The 23,819-nt window shown below is 37.2% G+C and overlaps 1 protein-coding gene across 9 annotated transcripts in view; it reads left to right on the top strand.

Moving 5' to 3' along the window:
• Positions 1-22,901, top strand: part of PPARA (peroxisome proliferator activated receptor alpha) — a 71,553-nt gene extending 48,652 nt beyond the window's left edge. For 7 of the 9 annotated variants that reach the window (XM_015870648.3, XM_015870642.3, XM_015870635.3 and 4 more), the window contains 6 exons: positions 7,792-8,036; positions 10,697-10,857; positions 12,257-12,395; positions 14,832-15,034; positions 16,720-17,167; positions 18,659-22,901. In XM_015870648.3, coding sequence (XP_015726134.2) covers positions 7,829-8,036; positions 10,697-10,857; positions 12,257-12,395; positions 14,832-15,034; positions 16,720-17,167; positions 18,659-18,906 — 1,407 coding nt within the window. In that variant the 5' untranslated portion in view covers positions 7,792-7,828 and the 3' untranslated portion in view covers positions 18,907-22,901. Of the gene's footprint in view, positions 1-3,658; positions 3,846-7,791; positions 8,037-10,696; positions 10,858-12,256; positions 12,400-14,831; positions 15,035-16,719; positions 17,168-18,658 lie in introns of those variants that run through there. The other 2 variants (XM_015870681.3, XM_085522596.1) reach the window with 2 other exon arrangements.
• Positions 22,902-23,819: the final 918 nt, after the last annotated feature.

Here is a 23,819-nt window from a genome sequence, read left to right as displayed (position 1 = left end):
GAATGTGACCTTGGATTGGTTCAAATATCAATCATAAATCAAATCCTAGATTTTAATGTACATGTATAGAAAATGGCCTCTTAAACAGTACATAATATTTTTGGTTGTTGTGGCCTTCAGATGTAAGTGTCTGGCAAACACAAAAAGCATATTTGTGCAAAGCACTGAGTTGTTTGAGCTGCATTACCTTCACGATGCTGTCATGGATGATTTAGAATCTGTGAAAGTTTGAAGAGCAAATTGCTATGGCAGCTATGATTAACAGGTGTAATCATTTGAATCTCGCTCAAGTATGGAACGATATGAGTGGAATGTAACAGTGACCTGAAGAGATATGGACATACATACAGCATTGACTAAAGAGAAAATCTAGAGATTATCTGTAAAGAGGAAAATGAAAAAAAAGATAGAGTGTATTGCAAGCATAGAAGTATATATAACAGTGGAGTTTTTATTAGAAACTGTTTTGGGCTGTTAGAAGTACATCAGGAACTGTGTTTGAACTTGAAAGAGTGCACTGGTACACCAACTACACTATAGCTAATGGTAACTGAATTGTTGCTGTAGGTTAATTGATGCAAATTCTTGTTGTTTTTTTGAGTATCTTGTTGAAAAAAGTTAACTCGTCTGTATTTATGCTTCAAAATACTGGATTTTAGTAACTCCAATCTGAATATTTGCTTTATATACATTAATAACTAACATTGTAAACTGAATAATCTTCCCACATACTGTTGTCTTGGCAGGTGTTGTCTGTTTCTGAAATGTTAGTTATAATGTGCCTATTCTGTATAGGTTGCTCTGAAAGTAATACCTCCTAATTATTCCCATGGAAACTGCAACAGCTACAAAGAGCGCAATAACACTATTTGACAGAGCAAATTCTCTTCTCCAAAATACTGCTTTTCAACATATTCACTACCACTAGCTGTACGTTTCTGCCAGTGATGAACATACACACATGTAGACTTGAAACTATTTGAGCTTCATATCAGTTCAAGCAACAATATGATCTCCATTCTTTACAGAAATGAGCTAAGTAAAACAGAGTTCTTCTTTTATCAGAAGGGCAACCATGAGTACCTGTCATATTTGTTACATCTGATGGCTATTTATGTGGAAAAAAGCAAGCACAACTTCAGATAAATGTAGGCTTGAGGCAATAGACCTGTAAGTCTTGTCTCTGGAGCCTGAAAGCAAGATTGCAAAACCTTGATGTCCCATTGCTGACGAAGTCAAAACTGGCTCCTGTTGTTCAAGCGGTTTGCAGTGACTGATTTAAAGACAGACTTCGCATCCCAACATACTAATAGCCTATAACTGATCTTTCTTCATATCATAAGTCCAGATCTGTCTGCTAGAGGCTGACTAGTCTAATGTTGTGGATCAAACACAGAACTGGAACAGGGAAATGATCTGATTGAAGAACTCTGAAAGTTTGTGATCATGGCCTCAAAGACCAACCAGTCACACACTGGAAAATCCATTGTGTTTTGCTCGGCTCAGATGTGTGTGTGGAGTGCTTGCCATTGAGGTGAATGCCCCTCTTATGTCTGTCTACTGCAAATTGATTTCTGCTTTTATAATTTTTCTTCTCCATTAGCAATTGCTTCAGTTGTATCAAAGTTAGAGGGTATTCAGTTTGGAATAAATACTTACCTCCTGTGCAGTGTTGCTGCTGTTCCATTGCTAGTTGAAAAGCAATCTTGATGGAACAGCTTACATAGTTAACTAACTACTTATACATGTGGAATGAATGTGTTACATAGTTAAAAATATCAGATGAAATTATCAGTATATGAGCATGAAGGTATAGAAAGCATCTGAGTTGTTTTAAAGCAGAAATCCTGTATTTAGAAGTGGATGAGTGGCCTTGTTCAGAGACATTTCTCTTTCTTCAATATAATCTAGGCAATGAAACTCCACTTCAGAGAGCTAAGACCCGTAAATAGGAGCTTCTACTTTCTGCTGCTACATCTTGGGAAGAGGTTGCTGGGATGTGCCAGCAGGAATTGAGTTTGGCTCAGTAAATGCAGAGTAGCTGCATACTAACCATCAATGATTATGTCATTGGCCTCTGCATTTTTTCACTCTGTGTCCGTTGTTTTTGTGTTTTTGTTTTTGTTTTTCCCGTTGCTGATTATTCACTTTTTTTCCCCATTTATTTTTTCTGTCTATATCTATGTAGGGTCTGTCTGAATTTTCATAGCTGAGCAATCATTTCTATTATGTATTTGAAGTTATTTGGTCTTCATAAGTTATGATATTGCTGCAAATGTTCCATTTTGAACTGTGTCTTTGAATGTTATGCAGTTAAGGAACATTGCTGTACCTTTCCAAATAGCTGGAAAGCATCTGTTCTGCTTATGTCATTTGGTTTTAAAATCCTATCACTTTGCCTAAATAAGCCACACTGGCCTTCTTAGTAATTTTCTCCCACTTGTGGTGGTCTAATAGGTGGTGCTGCAACACCGAAGGAATGTATATTCCCCTGGCAATGTGACACAGTACATCTAGTTGAAGAGTGCTTCTGTTTAGTGTAATGTATAGTCTGTCACACGTTATACTGTTCACACCTGACTTGTCATTAGTCAGCACTGTTCATGTGCATCTTCTTACTGTTGATTTACTTGTACAGCACGTTAATTCATGTTTTAATCCTGTCTTTACAAGTGCTTCCTTGTGGTGCTGACCAGTTATTTATCTTTGGAAAAGCACTGGTGATTTTCAGTATGAAAATCTTGCCTTTCTTCTCTTTTTTTTTTTTTTGGATTATGCCTTTTAAAATCCAACAGGACAGAAAAACCTGGGACCCAAGAATTATTACCTACAGGCTAAGTAAGTTCTGCTGGGGTTTGGCTCAGTAATATGAAAACAAACCAATATTCCCATCTTGCAGTGTGTCAGAGTTCTAACAATACATTCAGTGTGAGATTAGAAGTGTGGTATCTCTTCATCTCCTAATGCGATTAGAGAAGCATCTTCCAGGAAGGAAAGTTAAAACTCACCATTTCATCACACTCCAGGCTTCATGTAAGCCAGTGGATTCTGTGGCCTGTATCCTTCCTTCAAGAAACTCTAGTGTTCCTCTGTTTCTGCAAGCACTTCTGATTCTGGGAAAGAGAATTTTATTTTCTCCCTCTTTTCTCCCAGTTTTCTTAGGCAAGGAATATTCTTAACAAAAAATGGACAGCATTTTTCCTGCTGCAGGCTAATACGGACTGGGTTGTCATGAAAGCTGTGATTCCACTTTTGCTTAATGCACTGCCCAGTTATAAGGGAAACAATCTAGGGGACGAGCACTGTGCAGTATACATTAATGTTCTGTCATAGTGCCTAAAAATAGGAGATTAGACTTTGTACTTTAGATGCCCAACTTTATTTCCAGTTGACCACTTTTATGTGTTTAAGCAGAATATTGGAAATAGCCGGCAGTTTATTTATTCATTCAGGCTTTTTCTATTCACCTAAGCTTTCTAAAGCATCTATCTGCACCCCCTAGTTCTAAATGTTTCATGTTCAGCCACAGCATTCTGAAAGTGTTCTAAAGGTAATGGTCACTTCAACTTTAACCTTGATATTTGCAAGCAAGCCCTTTACGCGATCAATTTGTTTATGCAGTTAATCCAGACTTTGTTACTGTTTCTCAGAGACCTTTGCAACTCAAAGATCAGTCTCCTTGCAGGGATTGCTCCTAGTGTGCAGGTATTAAATGTGGAATGACGAGGCCTTTAGGGTCCCACCGCCCCTTTCCAAAAATGAAGCAAAAAAAGTGGGTTGCTGCATGAGTAGGTGTTTTTCTTTGATATCTGACTGATTTCTTTAAAATCTGCCTCAAGTTTGAGGTAAGTCACTCACTGGGTATTTGCAATGTGGTGGTGGGAGAGGGGGTCATCTTCATAAAACAGGCACACTTCAGAAATATCAGGCTGTGAGAAAGTGCTTGTCAAACCTATGTATCTTTAAAGCCATAATTGCATGAAACTGTGTTCTCATTTTTCTGTGTCATATCATCTCGTTTTCAGTTCATTTTGTGCGTGTGTTTGTATGTGGGCGTGAGAACTGATGTAGTGTAGGGAACTGAGAAAACTCTGCCAATGTCTCTGTGGCACGGCATTTTCTGAATTCTTAAGATTAAGAAGAAATATTGGCTCGTACATACGTGTGTGTAGACTCCGCAGCTACAACCATCTTGTAACATGTACAGTTTTACTTGCAGAGCAAAATACACATTGAGAATATCATTCATATAATCTTCATTCTCACTACTTTATTTTAGAGACTTTATTTTCGTGTGAACAGTATCCCTGTGTGTTAAGTGCAACCTGCCAATGCAAGCATGTGCATGTGTGAACGTGCACAAGATACAGAGAATGCAAAAGGCAAGGGGCTTATTGCATGCATACTAGATGATTTGGATTAAGGTTTTGTATAATTGCTTCGGAAAAAAAGGATTTAAAAATGAATATTATTTTTCAGTAGTGGAAAGATTTAATGTGTTTTGGCAGTCTTCAGCAATGGTTATGTAATAGCTGTGCTTGCTAAGGTAGCTAGTTAACCATTGACACAAGCAGTAATGATTAAGCAGCGGTAATTTACAAGTAATATTTGAAAGTACAAAAGGGTATGCCATTTAATAGTTAAAAACAAAAGTACTTTGTTTATACTTCACTAGCTGTTAGTTTGTTATACAAATCCAGCTAAATAGGCTGGTGAATTTTAAATATTTACTGTAAAAGTGGATAAGTATGATGCAATTTGGGCAAAACTGATTGTACTGCTGAAAGAGTTGTTGCCATGTTCAGAGTTCAGCTATCAAGCGTTTAATCAAACAATGTCGATGTTATTGAAAGTTGAACTTCAATATTCACTCTGTCTTTTAAAAATATTTGTGGTAGGCTAATAAACAGCACTTGCAGAGGTGGTTGTGGTTCAGTGAGGAGCAGCGAGTAATGCTGAGCTATGCAAAGCCCTGTGCTTCCCGAAACTTCCCCAGCAATATTCAGGCAAAGTATTTATGTGATGTCTGCAGAGGAAGGTAAAGTGTCTGTGCTAGACTGATCACACCAGCAGAACAGTGCTGATCAAATTCTCTGGCAAACTTCCCTTTCTATTGATGGCTCCTTGGGGAGACAAATGAGGTAGTCCCTTTTTGGATTGCCAGAGAACAGTTGCTGTTGTTCTCCCATTATAAAAATTACATACATCAAGATTTCTTTACTCCTTTCCCTCATAATGAAAAGCAAACAGATAGTAATTTAGCTTTTATTTTTGCAAGTAAAATACATAAAAGTGATTCCTCATTTCTCATCTGGAGTATAATCCAGTTACATCTGGGAAGAGTGAGGTGTGCAATATAATGCTGGAGGTACCTCTTTAGGACTTTTCTAGATAGACACCTAATACCAACCTACAGCTCTTGGTTTTCAAGAGCTAGTTCATGCTGCCTTACTAGGGAGTTGTACAAACACATTTACAATAGAAGGTTGGTAGAGATTAACAAATGATGATTAACAGAAAGGTTTGCAGTCGCTTCTTTTTCATTCTTTGTGAAATTAGTGCTTTGTAACGGCCTCTACATCTCCAAAGTTATTTTTCAGTAGTCTTCATGAGTTTGGAAGCCTTGTTCTGAATCCTTGCAGGCTGTTTAGCTATAAAATCTTTCTCTGATAACCTACAATACTCTGTGGTATTTTCATGTATTCCTGAAATACGAGGATAGTTTTTTAGTATCTTTAGGAGGAAAGTTTTATTTTGTCATCATTCATATCATTTTTGTTATTTTTCACCATTAGTTATGGTCATAATGTATGTTACAATAGTTTTAATTTAAACGTTATATCCTCTCTCTGCCAATTACGTATCAAATGTAGGTATTTGTCAGGTTACATGCCAGTAGAATTTATAAGAGAAACAAAGACAATTCCTGGAGAAAGGACATCTGCTGAGATTCAAAAGTGACATTTGGAATTGATTTTACCAAATAGTTTAAAATTATGGAGGTTCTGTACTAAATGTAGTGGATAACAATTACAGTTCAGTACTCTATGTGGTAGGAGTTACTGTTTTCCATTGTAATGTTCTATTCTGTTCGAAAATTATTAAGCATCTCAACCATTGCTGCTTGGATTCTCTTGAGGCTGAGGTACACGTGAAAATCACTGCCTTGCTGATAAATATTCTATTACATTGCTGGCAGTCTGGTATGATGTTCTAATGAGTAATTAATGTATCAAGTTGGATACATGAGTAATGAGTAATGGTATACTGGCTGTACTACTGTAGACATTGGGTATTACTTTTAAAAATGTGGGTACCCTGAAAATCAGAGGAAAGTTCTGACAAGTCTACTGTGTATATTTAAAATAACATTGATTGGCCGGTCAGTGCTAAGAAGGAAGGGGACTGCGAGATAGAATGCTTTACTAAGTGATACAGATTTGGGTGTGGGGTTTTTTTTTTTGCCTTAGTATCATGTAATGAGTACATCGAGAAACACCATAGGAACAATGCATATGCACCATTGGTTTTCCATGAAATTGCATAAAATAGGAGTGCACACTGCTGAATGTGCTTGAAAAGTAAATCGCTTAAAAATTGCATGTACATTGCAGGTTGTAGAAAGTGTAACTCTTACTCTTCTGTAAAGTAGATCATTTTCACCCCATTTATACCACCTGTGTAACAGTACTTTGTGAAGTTACACAAACATAATTGAAGGCAAACTTTTGCCATCAACATGGGGAGAAAATGCTTGATTGGAGGGATCATGCTCTATGGTAAATGGCAGCAAAAATATGTCTCTGCAAAAGTCAGCACTGAGTGGCAACCATGGGAACAGCCAAAGATTCTCTGAAAGCCAGCATGAAATCATTGAATGCATCAGTACGTGTTTGTATGTGTAGACAAGTGTTAGCTGCTCAGTCTAAAAATGAGTTTGTTTTAGCAGAAGTGTATCTTGGCAGCAGGAGAAGCATTTATTAATTCTGCAGTGCATTTATTAATTCGTCACCTGACGAGGCAATAAAAGAATAATTGAAATTTGTGAAACGAGTACTTAATTTTCTTAGGATTCTGTGATGTTACTCAAAGTTGATGACACTGTTGGTGAGTTTGGAAGGCAACTCTGAAAACTTATTTCATTGTGGGAAATAAAGCTAACTCTAGGAATTCTAAGTATGTTGGATTGCATATGCTGGAACATTCTTGCTGAAGATGTAAGTTCATTGACTTAAGTAGGTCAAAAACTATTAATTTTGCTAGCATCTGTAAAGATGCATTGTAAATGGCAGCACTTTGTTCTCTCAGTGTCATGAGAACAGATTTAAGAGGTGAGAACAGAGGACCCAATCAGCATATCTAAACTTGCTAGATGAGGTGAGAAAGGAGTACTCTAATGTATTACATATACATATTGATACTTGTTATTTTTCAGTTAACTTTGGTGGGAAGTGCATAATACCCACTATTGAAACACAATTCTATGTAACCTTTAACTGCAAGGGAGAGAAAACAACATCTACAAATTGATCTTCTCACACATTTTCCTTATACTGAAATATTGTGTGGACTTTTTCTTCCTGACCTGCCAGAGATTCACACTGTGTAAGCCTTCTGGAGAAAGAGAATGCTGTATAATATTTCATTATCATTATCAGATCAGAACTCATTTATCCAATGTACTGTGTGTAACTGAATCAAATGTAAATAGATATTTACATATATATATATTTCTGAATTTGTATGTGCTGATACATATCTATATTTTTTTAACTTTTTTTTTTTCCCCAGCATAAAGGAGTTTAAGTGACTGCTCTACTTGGCCAAAATGGTGGACACTGAAAACCAGCTCTATCCACTTACTCCCCTGGAGGAGGATGATATAGGCAGTCCTTTATCTGGAGAGTTTCTACAAGATATGGAGAACATTCAAGACATTTCTCAGTCTCTGGGTGATGATAGCTCTGGAGCTTTAAGTTTAACAGAGTTCCAATCACTGGGAAATGGTCCAGGATCTGATGGATCAGTTATAACAGGTAAGAGAGGTTACCATAAAGCTTTCTTTTATAAATAAGAAGTGATAGGAATGAAAGCCATTTTAATGTAATAATTATTGTTTATGACTAAATGACACTAAAATCATATAAGCTGATTATAGATTTGCCTTAATATACTTAAGGATAGATTTACTAGATCGTAACATAAAGTTGCTGGTTTTTAAGTTATCTTAATACTTAATAATTTATTAAGTTTCAATGCCTTCTTTTTCAAATTAATTCTTAAAAAATGACTAGCAAAGATGTAGTTTAGTCATACAGGAAGTCAAAATATTGTGCTGAAAAATAATCCCCTTTTCTTTAGTTTCTTCAGGCCATATGTATTTGAAAGGTATTGTGAAATATGCACTGAGGATCTAACCCCTAAAAGCACTCCAAGAATTCCACTGTATTTTAATGTACTGGTGTTTTTAAATTACTGGGTTTTTTTTCTCCCTTCTAAAGAGCAGCATCGGTCAACTAAGGGTTTCTGTTCTGGTAGAAGTAACAAATCAGAGAGAGCTGACATATTACATAGTTGTTAGGCAGAACATTTTTGTGTGAGACTTGGTTTGGGAGATCAAACTGAAAGTCACTGAATTGTAGCAGGGCACTCCAATTATATCAATAAAACATTCCTTCTGAAACTGTGGTTTTGCAAACCTCTTAGTAGTAGGGGTGTTTTAACATTCAGTTTATGATTAACTTTCTCATTTTTTTATGTTCTCTTTTTCTTTTGTTTATATGTGTATTTATTTGTTTTTTAACTACGAATCGGTTTTTAGGCCGTCTCTAGATCATTACTTCATTTTATAAAAATTACACTAACAAAGCTGAGGTGAGCATCTGTGCTACAGGTGGTTGAAATGCATACTGTGAATTTTGGGGGGCACTCCTCAGCACTGTTGCCCAAAGTAATGTTTGTCTGAAGTATGGTCTGTATCCCTTTCAGTTGCAGACTTTCACAATTAGGAATATGCCTTATACAGGAAAAGTTTCAATGTACCAGCTTTGTAATATAGCTCTTCTGAGACACAAAGTTGTTGGTTTGGTTTTTTTTTTTCCAATTATTTGTTTGTGTGTGCAAATCGTATGGTAATTTGGATCAGTTTCTAATGTCACCTTCGTATTTTCAGTATTCAGTGTTCATGATGGAAGATCCTAGTTTTTCTGTTAGAGAAGATGGAAAATATGAACTCTTAAGGCTCAAATTCTGTGACACAAGTAAAAAGAAATGAAAATTATACGTTAAAAAAAATCCTGTGTTTTAGGCTGTTGTTGATGACTCTGCCTGTGGGCTTGGCAGTGCTGGCAACGCAGTCCGAGTCCTATGCCAGTGTTTTTTTCCAGTGTCATACTTGCTGACCTACATTCATAAGTGTTTCTTAATCTTTCTGTTAAAATAACACACCCATTAATTTGCTGGAGTCTCGTGGTACAAGTTGCAAGATGGAAGATAAAAGAAATTTTGGCCTCAGAAAATATTTTCCTCAAACGAGCTGAAAATATTAATTGAAATAATTAAAGCTGGAAGGTGTTGGTTCTGTAACATGTTCATCTACTAATAAAATTGAGAGTTTATTTCATTTTACAACATTCTAGAGATTATTTTCCCATTATATCCAAAAGGTAAAATATGTGATCAAAGCTTTTATTGCTTGGATATCTCAGAAGTACATTTACCTTCCTTTTAATATCTGTTTTCAGTGAAAGAATATGTTTTTGCTTCAAGTAAATATTTTCTTTAGAAAATGAATGTGTATGACTGCTTTATAGGTCTCAGTTAAGATCATCATTTAAAACTACGAGTAACTCTTCTGAAGTCAGTGGGATTTGTGAGTGTATCTTCAAATGCTGGACTAATTCAGCTTAAGCTAGGAATATGTCCCTTATCATACTGTAGTAATAGATCTCATTCTAAACAGCATGGCACAGGAGAAACATAAAAGCATAAAAGCAAGATGAGCTCTTAATAACCCTTCTGGAAAGAGTGGTTGACAGGTTGAGTGGTCATTGTAGTGCAAACCTGAAGCCAGATGGGAAGTCTATTGTATTGGGTTGGTTGTTTTTTTTCCCCTCCTGTCATAGTTCAGACTGTTTGACTTGAGTAGAAGAAATGTGTTGAATGTTGTTTCTTGGTTTCATATTTATATTATTCATGAAGACAGTTACATGCACATTTGAGTGACATATTAGTTGAGTACTTTTTACTTACGTAAGTTGGGGAATTAAACGATTTCATATTCACATCCAACTGATAAAAACCAGAAAAATTCAGTTAAAAATGGGATGCAGGAAAATCCAAAAATGCTTGTTTTTCTCTTATTTTGTGTGTAGTATACTTGGGGAATCTTGAGGAACCATTGTCTGCCTTCTAGTTGTTGTTGTTAGAGTTACTTCAGTAAGGCTTTTTTGTCAACCGGCATTGTATTTCTCATTGAAATTGGCAAGGTATGCCCTGTGTTCTGTTTGTGTTTCTGCTAGTATAATAAATAGGGATTATTTATCAAACACTTACTGCCAAATTCACTTAATGGCTATGATTATTCACTACTGACTCACAATTATTATTTTCTTTTTTAAAATAAGCTCTTTGTTGTTGTTGTTGTTGTTGTTGTGGGTTTAGCATAGTAATTATGAAGTGTTCCTTTTTCTTTTAGACACCCTTTCACCAGCATCCAGTCCTTCATCCATTAATTTTGCCACAGCTCCAGGTAGCATAGATGAATCACCCAGTGGAGCATTAAACATTGAATGTAGAATTTGTGGGGATAAAGCCTCAGGCTACCATTACGGAGTACATGCTTGTGAAGGCTGTAAGGTACAGTCATAATTTTCTTTTTAAGAGCCTAAATCATGTCGCTTTATTTACAGGGTTATATAAAGATAAACATTTGTTTCATAAATGTTCAATTAATGTAATTTTAGCCATTGAAATTATTTAATAAATATATCTGTGATCTTCTTCGGGAAATAATTTGTTCAGTTACCGTAACTGGATACATTAACTCAATTCCAGACCTTCATCAAGCAGAGGCAATTCACAATGAAAATTTTAATGCCGCTTTTGTGGAACTGCTTAGTTAGTTAAATAACAAAAACAACTTAAAACACTAAACCGTGGCCAAAAATCAAAGCCTACTTTGCTCCACTAGTGTTTTATTTGTGTTGGGAGTACAGCTGTGAGAAGCATGCAAGTTTGTTACATTTCCATTACAACACTAATAAATCCCAAATACCTCATCACCATCCTGTTCAGCTTGGATCACTTAGTATCGTACCTCTAGTAGTTTTGGAGCCTGTGCTCACATTTGAGGCAAACGAGTGTTATCATTAACGTATGGTTTTTGGGAATTGTTTGGCCCAAGAACTGTAAGATTCTTTTCTTTCTGATGTTTCAGTTTTGCGTATATTTTTTTTCTTCTAAATTACAATTTAAGGTGAGAGAAATAATTTTATGTGTACCATTTTACTCCTTCTCCATGTCAGGAGGTGGTATTTCAAGTATAAATCTTATGGAAGAATACTAGAAACCCTATTAGACATTGAGGACATGGAGAGCAGGCTCATAATCACCTCTGGTGATTATGCTCCTCCAAAGCCTAAATGTTATTTGTTACTATTTCATGTGAAGCAAAATGTTGCAATGACTTTAAAAAGCTTTGCAAACCCTTTAATTACTTCTTAGTAAGAGTCTGGTGTTGCATTGCACTATCAGGACATTGTGGTAAGATCTGATGGGTTATAGGCTTTTCTGTAATGCCTATTTTGTGTTATTGGCTCTTTCAACACGCTGTGCTTCATTGTAATACCCCTCACGTTTGCTGAATAGAAACATGCTCATTCTGTGTGCTGTGTGACTTACACATGTGAACGATGAAGGCTGTTTCTGTCAGGCACTGCGAAAACAGATGCAAAAGGGAATTGTGGCTGTTTTACACGATCCTTAATAGTGAATTTACTCCAGTATGCAAAGCTCTCAGTTCTCTCACAAGAAAGGGGGCTGAAAACTATCCCTCCTTTCCTGGTTTTCATTCTGTACACACCTTCATACACACACTTCACTTTAGAGAGCAGGGAATTTATACCTTTGTACAGGTTACACTTTTCACATTGTTTCGCTCGTGATATCAGTAAACAATAAAAACTACGTACATGCTTAAAGTTGAGTAGTCAGCAGCTCTTTAACGTTCCATGTTGTTTTTTCAAACTTCTTACAGGGTTTTTTTAGGAGAACAATCCGATTAAAACTCATCTATGATAAATGCGATCGCAATTGCAAAATTCAGAAAAAAAATCGTAATAAGTGCCAATACTGTCGTTTTCAAAAGTGCCTTTCAGTTGGAATGTCACATAATGGTAGGTAAGAGTGCCCTTAATAATTTGCTTGTTTCTACCCAGGATCTGCTTCTGGAAGCAAGCATTTGGAAAACTTTTCTACCTTTATATATCAGTTGAACTTCGTATTTTTTTTTCAGTATAGATTGTGGTGGAGGGGGGGCGGGGCAGTTTCTCTCATGACTAGCTGAAATAACTGATAAACACCTTCCAAACATACACTTACGAACTTTATACAGTTGTGTGAATTGTCTGTTTGTCCATGTGATGGTGAATTTAGTTTGTTTCACTCAGAACTTTGGTATCACTGAAACAAGCTCCAGTACTGGAAGAATTCAGGTCAGGAGATTTGCAGAGGAGCAGAAGGAAAACTATTTCATTGTGAGAGAGAAAGGCATAGGACAGAAATCTGTAGAAGACCAGGCTCCAGTATTTTGTAGGCTTGGGATGGTTTGGGAAGGGGGGGAGGTTGCTGACCATGTGTGCTGATTGTGGAGCAGGTATCTGGTAGGTTGCTTGCTAAATGGAATGGTAAAAATTTAGAGCATTTAGATATACAGTTTAAAAATTATGTTATTGTTTGTGTTAATGACTTAATATAGGGCTGGTAAGCCTGTGGCTCACAGGCCAATTTCAACCCCACAAGGCAGTTTTATGTACAGTATGTAGCTTGCTAAGCAACTTTGGTAAAGAGAGGAGAAGATAAGGGAGGGAGAGGCCAAGCCACAAGGAAGAATATTTTACGTGTCCAAATGACAGCAGTTTGCTTTCCCTACGTAAATCAGATTGTGACAAGGCTGAACATGGGAGCAGGTGTGATCTGAGAGTAAGTTGCTGGGCTAGGTGAAAAGCTGTGGGTTGGAAGACAAACTTTCTAAGGAAACAATGCCATCAAGATAGCTGGCGTGGCCACCTGGCTGAGGAAGCTGCCCATGGCAGTGTAGTCTAGAGCCCTAGGAAGTGACATTGGGAATGTTAACTTTCTGGTTCTGGGGAAGTCTGGCTCCTTTGTGAGGAACCATACTAAAATGCACTGGGAGTGGGTGTATAGTCTCTGCATGACTTGGGAAGAACGTGCCAGCTATCAAAGTAACATCTCAGGAGCAGGAACTGCGCAGAGAGCTGTGCTGGCCAGCAGGAGTTAGTCCTCAGTTGAAACAATTTCCCTGTGGGTACCTGTGCTCCAGCTGAAGAAAGCAGCAGTTTCACTGGGGCAAACATATGGGAGGCCAAAAAGGAGGGAAAAAGCTGCTAACGTGCAGGCCATGCTTCTCAGGAAACAAACCTTGATTCGATTAACAGCCTTGACTTTCACAGTACAAGTTTTGCTTTAAGAAAGAGATTCTTTCACTTTTCTGATAGTTTCATGGCCAGATTCAGAACAGACCTTCCACTGAAGTCCAAAACTACGCTGCAGATCATGCCCCATATCACCTTATATCATGAGAACATTCCTTGGCATGTTTAAGGGCTAATTCTGCACAAGCTTGGAATTGCTCAGTCAAAGCAGCGAGGTTCTGTCCTCCCACTGGTCACCTGCTGAAATGAGACAAGAGCAACCAGCCATGCAAGCAATTTCAAAACTTTCCACTATCAGAGGGCAGGACCCCATGTAAAATGGAGTTCCTTTAAGGTTTGAATGAAACTGAAGAAGTACCTGAAATATGCTTTTTATTCTATTGTTAAGTGGCAAGAACAGTCACCCAAGAAGCAAGAGACTTATGCGTCCAATGAGTTTTCAAACGGCCTCTCAAAAGAATCTCCTAAAAACTAGATTGGATACTCAAACTCTACTCTTATTGTATCCAGTCTTGCTGAGCTAATAAGGGACTGGTAAGAAGTTTTGTTGAGCAAACTTTGAGCATAAATATGGGCCTCTGATCAGTTCTGTTCTCACTGGACAGTACAGATATGTTGAACTGAGCAAACATCCAGCGCATAAATAGCTGAAGCCCTAGCAGGTTCAGAATCAGCAATGGAATTTGGGCCCATCTCCCTGCAGAGTAATTCCCCAGGCAGCTTTCCAGCCTGCACATGTGCTCTCTGCCAAGCTCCTGACATAACTTTCCTCACTGAATTGTTTTAGAATTCCCGTGGTAGACTTTGAGTCTCACTTTAGGAGTTATAAGACACAGTAAGGAAAGAACTATTTAGGTAGTGTAGAAGGAAAAAGGCATGCTTTTTACATCACTGCAGATATCAGTTTGTGTTCTAAAATGTCTAATTACCTTCAGTTTAGTATACTGACTTGATGAGTTTCAACAGTCAGGTCTCAGTCATCACCTGTGCTGGAAAGAACTATTTCACTTATGAGTTTATCATAGTAAGTATGCTACTCCAAGCTTGGTTTTTCTGAATGGAAAATTCTGCTGCCTATTCAGCAATGGGAAAAGGCACAGTTTTTTAAAAAAACCTTTTTTTAAAAAACAAAATAAAATAATTTTGTCTTCCTATCAGCAATACGTTTTGGACGAATGCCGAGGTCTGAGAAGGCCAAGTTGAAAGCAGAAATTCTAACGGGTGAAAATTACATAGAAGATTCAGAAATGGCAGATCTTAAATCACTCGCCAAGAGAATTCATGATGCTTACCTGAAAAATTTCAACATGAACAAGGTTAAAGCCAGAGTCATCCTTGCAGGGAAAACTAACAACAATCCAGTAAGTAATTTTATCTTAACTTTAAAGTAAAGCTAGAAGGACATAAGCTGATATAATAATTTGTTAAATTCTTAAGCGTATCTTTTAGAAAATGAGCCACATGCTAATACAGAAATGAAATATACTAAAAGAAATCCTATATTAAATATAAACACTTTTAATAGTTTTAGATACTATGAGAATAATAGTTTTAGGAACCTCGAAATTACAGTAGATACGTAAGGGAAAGAGAATCAGTTCTTAATCAAAAAAACAAACGGGTATATGAATGTGAATACCTCGAGGTATTGGTGAGGAAAATGGTTTGAATTTAATATCCCATTTTGAAAGGGAATTGGGGTGGGGGGAAGGGAATATCAAATGTTTTTCTGCTGCAGTTACCAGATTAAATACTGTTATCTTTTAGAACATGCGACAGCTCTGAATTACTGTTGTTACAGTCCCAACAGTATTAATGGTAGGAAAGGAAAGAACTCAGTTCTAAAGTTCTACGCACTTCCTCATGCAGCCTTCCTGGTCATAACTGTATGGATACTTTGAAAGGGAGAAGCAAGGTTGTGGGGACACGTATGCTAAACAGTTTAATTTTCATTGATAATTCATCCAAGGTCTTGAAAAAAATAGTGAATGTTCTCTATGATATTTTACTTACAGTATTTTGTTCATGACTAATTAGTAGGTATTGTGAAATAGTTACTTAGCAGTTGCACAGCATCTGAGATTGTAGTGAAATTCCTGCTGTTTTGACAATGAGCAGAGTTTTCCTAAAAGTGATGGAATATGGCAAGGAAATCAATGTTTGACAATGAAGAGGTATCCTCTATATGTGATATAGAAGATAAAATCAGCAGTAAAATAAAAATCCTAATTTCAGTTAAAATTAAAAAAAAGGCTGTTATGAAAATTGTAAGCAATCTATCTTCTAAACTATGGAATTTGGTGTATTATAGTCTAGTGTAGCCAAACACATTAATAATTTACCTATTTCTATACAGTGCATCAATATTTGATTTCAGGAGATCCTAATTCTTGACATTACTGTAACTCATTGCAGCATAAACGAGCATTTTTCATGATGATGAGGTGTCATTTCTATATTTGGCTCCTAAGACCTTGGCAATACCTCATCAGATTGTAATGTATATCTTTTTTAAATGAATGGGGTTTTATTTACGGAAAAGAATGTGATCAAGACTGAAGTTTAGTGTCGTCTGACATCCTAATAGGATTCTGGTTTTAGAGATGATTTAGCTGGCGAGTTGAGCAAAATTTCTATGGAAGCTGTGACATAGTTATGAAAATCTGGTAATGAACATAAGAGTAATAAACAGGTCGTGTTTTTGTGACTTGTTGGACTAGATGGCCTTCAGAGGTCCATTCCAACTCTAAGGGTTCTGTGATTCTACAATTCTGTGTAAAAGTAGATTGAAGATATGTCATTCCTATTTACCTTCTGTTTTTTACCTTGTTGTTTGAAGAGCAGACCTGCTTGTAAACACTGCAGTTCATAGTTTTGTAATACATGGTTCTCTCTATGCAGATATTATGAAAGAACTCAAGGTTTATTGATAGCTTAAAAACTGATTATTATGAAAATTAAAAGGTTTGTCCAAATTCAGTTCTTTAGCAAGACAGTGACTAATAGCTTTTATTTTATTGATGAATTAATACTGTTTTCTCCGTAGCCGTTTGTTATACATGATATGGATACCTTGTGCATGGCAGAGAAGACGCTGGTGGCAAAATTGGTTGCCAATGGAATTCAGAATAAGGAAGCCGAAGTTCGAATCTTCCACTGCTGCCAGTGTACATCTGTAGAGACTGTCACAGAACTGACTGAATTTGCTAAATCTATCCCTGGCTTCTCCAATCTTGACTTGAATGATCAAGTGACGCTATTGAAATATGGAGTTTATGAAGCCATCTTTGCCATGTTAGCATCTGTAATGAACAAAGATGGGATGCTGGTAGCCTATGGAAATGGTTTTATAACCCGAGAGTTCCTAAAAAGTCTGAGAAAGCCATTCTGTGATATAATGGAGCCAAAATTTGATTTTGCAATGAAATTCAATGCACTGGAGCTGGATGATAGTGATATATCACTTTTTGTCGCTGCCATCATTTGCTGCGGAGGTAAGCGCTACATATTTATTCTTCGAGGCAATAATTCTAAAGCTGAAGAGGGTTCTAATTACTCTGTATTTTTAAAAGTGGAATGTAAAGAATGTTGGTGTGTTTTTGTTTGAGGTTTGGGGGATTAGTATTTTTTATGTTTAAAGGAGCAGTATTTACATTTACAAAATGGACAGAAAAGCAGCTTGTAATGAAGAAATGGAGACAGAGGTAGACTATAGCTTTGCTCAGCTTTGACTTGCTGATTGGATCATGTAATGAGTTCTGCACAAATGCAGTGCTGTTGATGCATGTCCTGCCTTTTGATTTTAGTACTGCAACTTATTTTCAAAACCCAACTTAATTAGCTAATTCCAAAAAATAATTTATGGTGCCTTAAAAATAATTTTATAGCACCTGGGAGCGTGGCTTTGTTTTTTTATGCTCAGTGTTTGTGAGTGAAAGAACACAAATGTTATCCATTCCTTCCTACAGAAAGGACATTCATACTGAAGGTTAAATACAAAACTATTCATAAGCATTTTGAAAAAGAGAAATAAGACCAAGACAGCTCCAATGCTGTTTGGTTGCCTGCTTTTTTTATACGCTGCCAAACTCATAAGACTTTTCACTACCTGTGGCAGCATCCTTAACAGTGAATTCTGTCTGTTGACTTTCAAGTGCTTCAAGAGCTAGTTTAGATAGTAAGTTCCCATCAAATCTTGAGTTACTTTTGCGCACCATATTGATATTTTGAGTTTTCAAAAGTCAAGAGAGTTCTTTGCAGGCAAAATGGTATTCTTCTCTTTTCTTCTCCTTGGAAATAGCTGAAGTTTGCAAGAAACAAATTTAGCTTGTGACCTCATACTTCTCACGGAGAAGTTTGATCCAGAGAGTTTAAGTATAGGACTCTAAGTAGCTGCAAGTGGGACCCTATGCTGGAAAGCGTGAAACGTCCTTAATAGGTACTTCTCTACGTCCTGTCAATAACTTATGCTATGGCAATATGTATGGGAACCAAGGGTGAAAGCGAGATATATTTTTTATCTTGATTTGATCTCCCAAACTTGACGAAGGCTCTAGAAATAGCCGTGTGTTTTTTCACACTTATCCCTACCATTTGAATTCTTTTATCATGTCATGCAGAGTATAGAACTGGATTCCTAGGCTGAATGCTTCCTTTAGTTTTGTGAGTGGAAGGGGTGGGTTTTGTGTTTGTTGTTGTTTTGTTTTTTTCCCTTCAGTAATACGGCTTGTATTTAGTACTATGAACTCTTTCCTCAAATAACTGTGGGCATTAAAAATGCTTTGACCTGAGGGCTAAGACTACATTTTCTTTAAAGATTTACTTTAAGCCTGTTCCAAAACCTGTTGAAGTTGATGAGGTTATTGTCATTGCCCTCAAGTGTACAATGTAAATTTATACCAGCCTACAATATAGAACCTATAAAGTAGCCTGCAATAAAGAATATTTCAAAATTTTTGACATGTATTCTTCTGTTTTGAGAATAGATCGTCCCGGTCTTGTAAATGTAGGACACATTGAAAAAATGCAAGAGAGCATTGTGCACGTACTGAAACTGCACTTGCAAACCAACCATCCTGATGATACCTTCCTCTTCCCGAAACTTCTCCAAAAAATGGCTGACCTCCGGCAACTTGTCACAGAGCACGCTCAACTTGTTCAGATAATCAAGAAGACTGAATCTGACGCACATTTGCACCCTTTACTGCAGGAAATCTACAGGGACATGTATTAAGGATTTTTAGTTGGTGGTTTTTTTTTCCATGATATTTAAAGACAACAGCAATATTAATAATAGATGGGAGCAAAATCACTTGCACAGCTATCAGCTGTTCACTCGGTTCGGAGCATGAAAAGTGTAAAAGCTAAGTAACTGGAGTGCTACAGGTCTGTTGGTTTGAGCTCTTCTGTCTTCTTCTGACTGAATGCTGCAGAAAAATACCGATCGTAACGTTCATGAAGCGCCTTAAAGCAGTTCTTTTATTTGGAAATCCGAAGATTGGAAAAGAATATGTATTTGTGTAATAAATCAGAATGTTAAGTAATGGAAATGAAAAAGAAAAGGAAAAAAAAGTGTTTCCTCTTGGCTTAGTCATTTTAGAGTTACAGTAACAAATTCAGCAAATTCTCTCCAGCTACAAGCACTGTCATAAGGATAACGCATTCTTGGCTAATGGTGGTAAATGAGAAACAGCTAATAGTTTTTGTTAGAGTCAATCAGTCCAGGTTTATTGAATGACTGGATATTACTGTATATACACATATAAAAAAAAAAAAAATTGAAAGGCCTTTCTTGTGCCATTGCTTGAAATCCATGAAGCACAGTATAGTTCCACGTAGCATGGCATTGGGTACTTCAGGATTAGCGCACTGAAAAGACAATACTTTCAAGAAATGAAATGAAATCCTAAGTGTTATCTAAAATACAGCAGATAGCAGCAATTCAGGTTTTTCCAGGAGAGGAAAAGCGCAAAGTCACAGAACAGTTGTTTGGAAAGGAAATACAAAAATCTCCCTGAGGAAAAATTTGTCTAATGCTGCGTAGCTTGAAGAACTTGCAATAGCTCAAGATGCAGTTTTGACTTAAGAATACAACTTTGAATGAGCCAGAGTTCTGGACAGGCAGAAAAATCTGATCCTAGTCCAGGAAAGGAAAAAGAATTTCAACTGTACAGTATTGTAGTGCAGTGATAGCTTACTCTGAAGAAATGATTCCGTGGCAAAGGTACCTTCCTTCTTGTCCTGTGTTTTGGCAGTTTTTAGGTTTTTTTTTTTTATTATCAGAAGTTTTAGTGTTCAATACTAAAGCACCAGCCTCAAATTTGGTGACTATCTAGGGCACTCTAGAAGAATTAGATATATACGCACAGAACTCCCTTCTTTGCCTTCCCTGTCAGTTACCTTCTTCTCCCCCAAGCTGGGTTGATTAAGCATTTTATTACAGCTCCTTCAGATACTTCAGTAAGAGAAGATTGTTGGTCTTACATTAGATGAGAAATAGGTTGCCTTCTCTGTCTAGCAGCAGTACACAGTATGCCCTCGGAAATAACAAGGTGATTTTATCAGTCGTGCTGCTTGATTCTTCAGATTGGCCTTGTCTCTCTATGAAACGGTGGCTTTGGGTCAAATGCAGTCAGCAATGAGATAAAGCAATATTGTTCACTCAAGGAAGTTGTCAGAATCTCATGATGGTATACCAGGGATCTGTACACGTTGCATCCATGCATAGGAAGTGTGCAGCGCTCAGCATTGTGCACCTGATGGCAGCGGAAATTCTAACCTTGGAAACTCAACAGCCAACTGGCTTAAGTTTATCTTCTGAAGGAGTGTAAGCTGCATTTCCCCAAAGCACAGTCACATGCAATATGTGAATTTGAAAGTTCTCCTCCCTAATTTGCACGTACTGAAGTTTCTCAAAAAACAAACAAACAAACAAAAACCAACAACAAAAAAAAAAACAATCTATAAAACCAAAACCAAATGAAGACAAAATCACTGTGGAGAAAATGTATTTTCCCTGTGATTGTTTCCAAACAAGGCCAATACGCTTAACTGAACTTGAAAATTACATAGTAAATACATCTGATGAAATTATAAAGAATTCTAAACAGCATTGTATCCATATTAGCATCTTCTTTGTAACAGGATCCCATCAGAGGCGTTAGGAAAGTGTTATTTGCATTTTTTTCCTATTTCAAATGCTTTTGTTTTTTAAACACCAGAAAATGCAAGCGTTTTCTGAGTAATCCCTTTGGACACCAGCATTCGATTTCTAGTTTAAATTAAACTGCAGGCCGTTAAATGTATGGCAAGAATACATCTGTGAGTTACAAAAGTATAAACAAGATGATAATATAGCTGAAAATTCTGGATAAACCCCACTGTCTACAGGTTTGCACTATGCACCTACACACAGATTCCTTCTGTGGAGATACTCAAGACTCACCTGGATGGCCTACCTGTGCAACCTGCTGTAGGGAACTTGCTTTAGCAGTAGGGTTGGTCTCAGTGATCTGCAGAGGTCCCTTCCAGCCCCTATGGTTCTGTGGTTCTGTGTATTTGCAAAGAACAGAGCAGACATTTCACTTGCATTAGTGAGCAAAAGGAAGTTCTTAATTTAAATCTTGCCCTTCCAAAATGTTACACCTAAGCCTTGTGTGGATGACTGAATTAGAGGTTTGCCAATTAGATGTCAAAATTACTCAATTTATGTTCATTTCCAAGAAGTCTGGAGTCTTTACTGAGCATCTCTTTCAGCATCTCCACGTCATATAGATCATTTAATGTTTTAAAACGTTCAGTCTATGGAGGGAAATAAAGTCAGCAGACTTCAGGATAAAGATTTATCTAAGGCTGATTAGCTTGTTACGTATAGCTTTGATCTGAGTCTTATCTATGCTAGCTTATCTTAATGTCATAGCCTTGAAGACCCCTCGTTAGGGACCAGGTACCCACAAATGAGCTTAAAGCCAGAGGACACAGGTGGATAAGGATCCTAAGGAGCAATGGTACAATATAGGATTTCAACAAACCTACCACCTATTCACTTTGGAGGGTTTCTTTGTTTCTGATTTATTGGTAAGCCACCAGTACTTTAATAGCAGGGAAAAGAGCAAAACAAATTTGTTTCAAATAATGAGGAGTACTCGTTTTCAAACTCTCTCAGGCACTGTTTAAAGGTGTGCTGTTTTCAGTTTGATAGTGCACAGCTGTCTGTAAGAAACACCCACACAAAGCAAACGTTGCATTCTATCTTATCGAAGTTTCAGAAATCCACTTTTATTTCAAACACAAAAGGACTGTCTGTAGATTGGAACGTTCTCCACTTACAGAAGCTGAATCTTTCTTGGCATTTAAAGAAGCGTTCTTCTGTCATTTCCATGTGCCTTTGTGCTCTGGTTCTAGCCAGCTGCTAGAAAGCTGAAGTGTTGCCAAAGAGCATATTTTAGCTTTATTTCTGGCCTGCGCGGATTTAGGAAATACCAGCAGTTGCACTAAGTCCGTTCTCATGAGAGAGCGAGCACAAGTTTGCAAATCAAAGAGCTTATAATAAGCATCCAAACATTTGTTTGTTTATTCAAACTGCTAAAGCTTTGGAGATTTTATTCATCACGGGAGCTGGGTCACACACTCGTATATTGAAATTTCCTCCTCATTTCTAATGGAAAGCCGGGACAACTTGCACATCACATCAGACAAAGAAATTGGAGATGATTGCACTGTGGCTGCTTCTACTGTGTCTAAAGAGGAACAATTTCAGCTCTGTCTCCCCTTAAAAGCGACCGTGTTACTTAGTAGAAAATCTGCAACTGCCTTTAACAAATGCATTTGCAGCTGTTAGGTTATTACTTAAGGATAAGTTCTTATAAATAACGGACCTTCACTGAAAACCCCAATCCCTTAGGAAGTGTCCAAATGTAAGGTTTGGTACGGTATCTGGTACTTGCTTGTATCTCAAGTGCTTTCTTGATGATAAGTTGCATATATATTTTTTTAATCTAGAGTTAATTAGCTCTGCTATCCTTCCTACTAGAGATTTAAATTATACGCGGGTTTGATCTGAGAGTATTGATGGTACGCGCTGTGGAATTTTCTAATTAACGTAATACCATTTTGTCGCGTTTTGATTTGTAAAATATCAGAATGTAATTGCAAGGTATAAACTTTCACTAAATTATATTACAGAGGTGCTTTAAGGAAAAAAAAAAGATGTAAATTATTTAATTTAAATACTTGTTTCGTACTTTAGCTTTGTGAAGCCTTTTGTACAGTGAGGAAAGATGTACTGTTATGGGTAAGGGCGGTGGGCCTTAAGTCAAAGACAAGCATCTATTTATTCCTGCCTGGGCTTTGTTCCCATCACAAGTTCTTCAACTTGTCAAGGTTTGGCATTGGCAATTGGCACCAGGGTTAAGATTGCACTTTCACGCTGAATATAGGCTTCCTTAAAGGAAGTCCAGGTTAGGATGAAAGGTAACCTTATGGCTGCTCCTGTCCTGAATTTCTTAGGCCTCAATGGGAAAAGAAAACTTTAAAAGGTACCATCAGATTTGTCACTTTACACTGTAAGTACGGCATATCGGCATATCGATGTGTTGTTAACTAAACCCATCCTAGGGTGAGGGCATTCCTCTTCTGTTCTCTCCAAGGTGCTTAAAGGTTTTTACAACTTCTTCAGCTTCTGAAGCCTTTTTCCTTTTTCTCCCCCTTAATCTTCCTGACTGATTGCATCAGTGTTATCTAGTCAGATTCCACTGAAACCTGGTTTCAGAACAGAATTTCTACTTCAAGGACCTCAATTTCAGCTGAGCTGCCCCTGCCCAGATGTAGGCTACAGGCACAAAAGAGATTAATCTTCACACAGGCTGGGCCTTAAGAATGGACTGGACTGCAAGAGCAGACATAAGGTACTTAAAAGCCATGTTAAGTATTTGGGCATGTTTTCTCAGGGTGGATATGCATGAGCATTAATTGCTACTATGGAAAAGAAAAAGAAAAAACAACAAAAGCAGCACAACCAATGCAAAATGTTTTATGGCATTCTTCACCCCTGAAAGGAAAAAATAATGGTGGTGAAAAATATTATCCAACCAAAATAGCGGCACGCTCTCCTCCTGCTGCGTGGGAGTGCACAATAAATGTTCAGAA

The sequence above is a fragment of the Coturnix japonica genome, chromosome 1 (assembly GCF_054131305.1).
Source record: "Coturnix japonica strain WE chromosome 1, WE-NBRP24, whole genome shotgun sequence".
NCBI classification, from domain to species: Eukaryota; Metazoa; Chordata; class Aves; order Galliformes; family Phasianidae; genus Coturnix; species Coturnix japonica.
The sequence above is the reverse complement of the archived record's forward strand: the minus strand, read 5'-3'. Positions and strand labels throughout refer to the sequence as shown.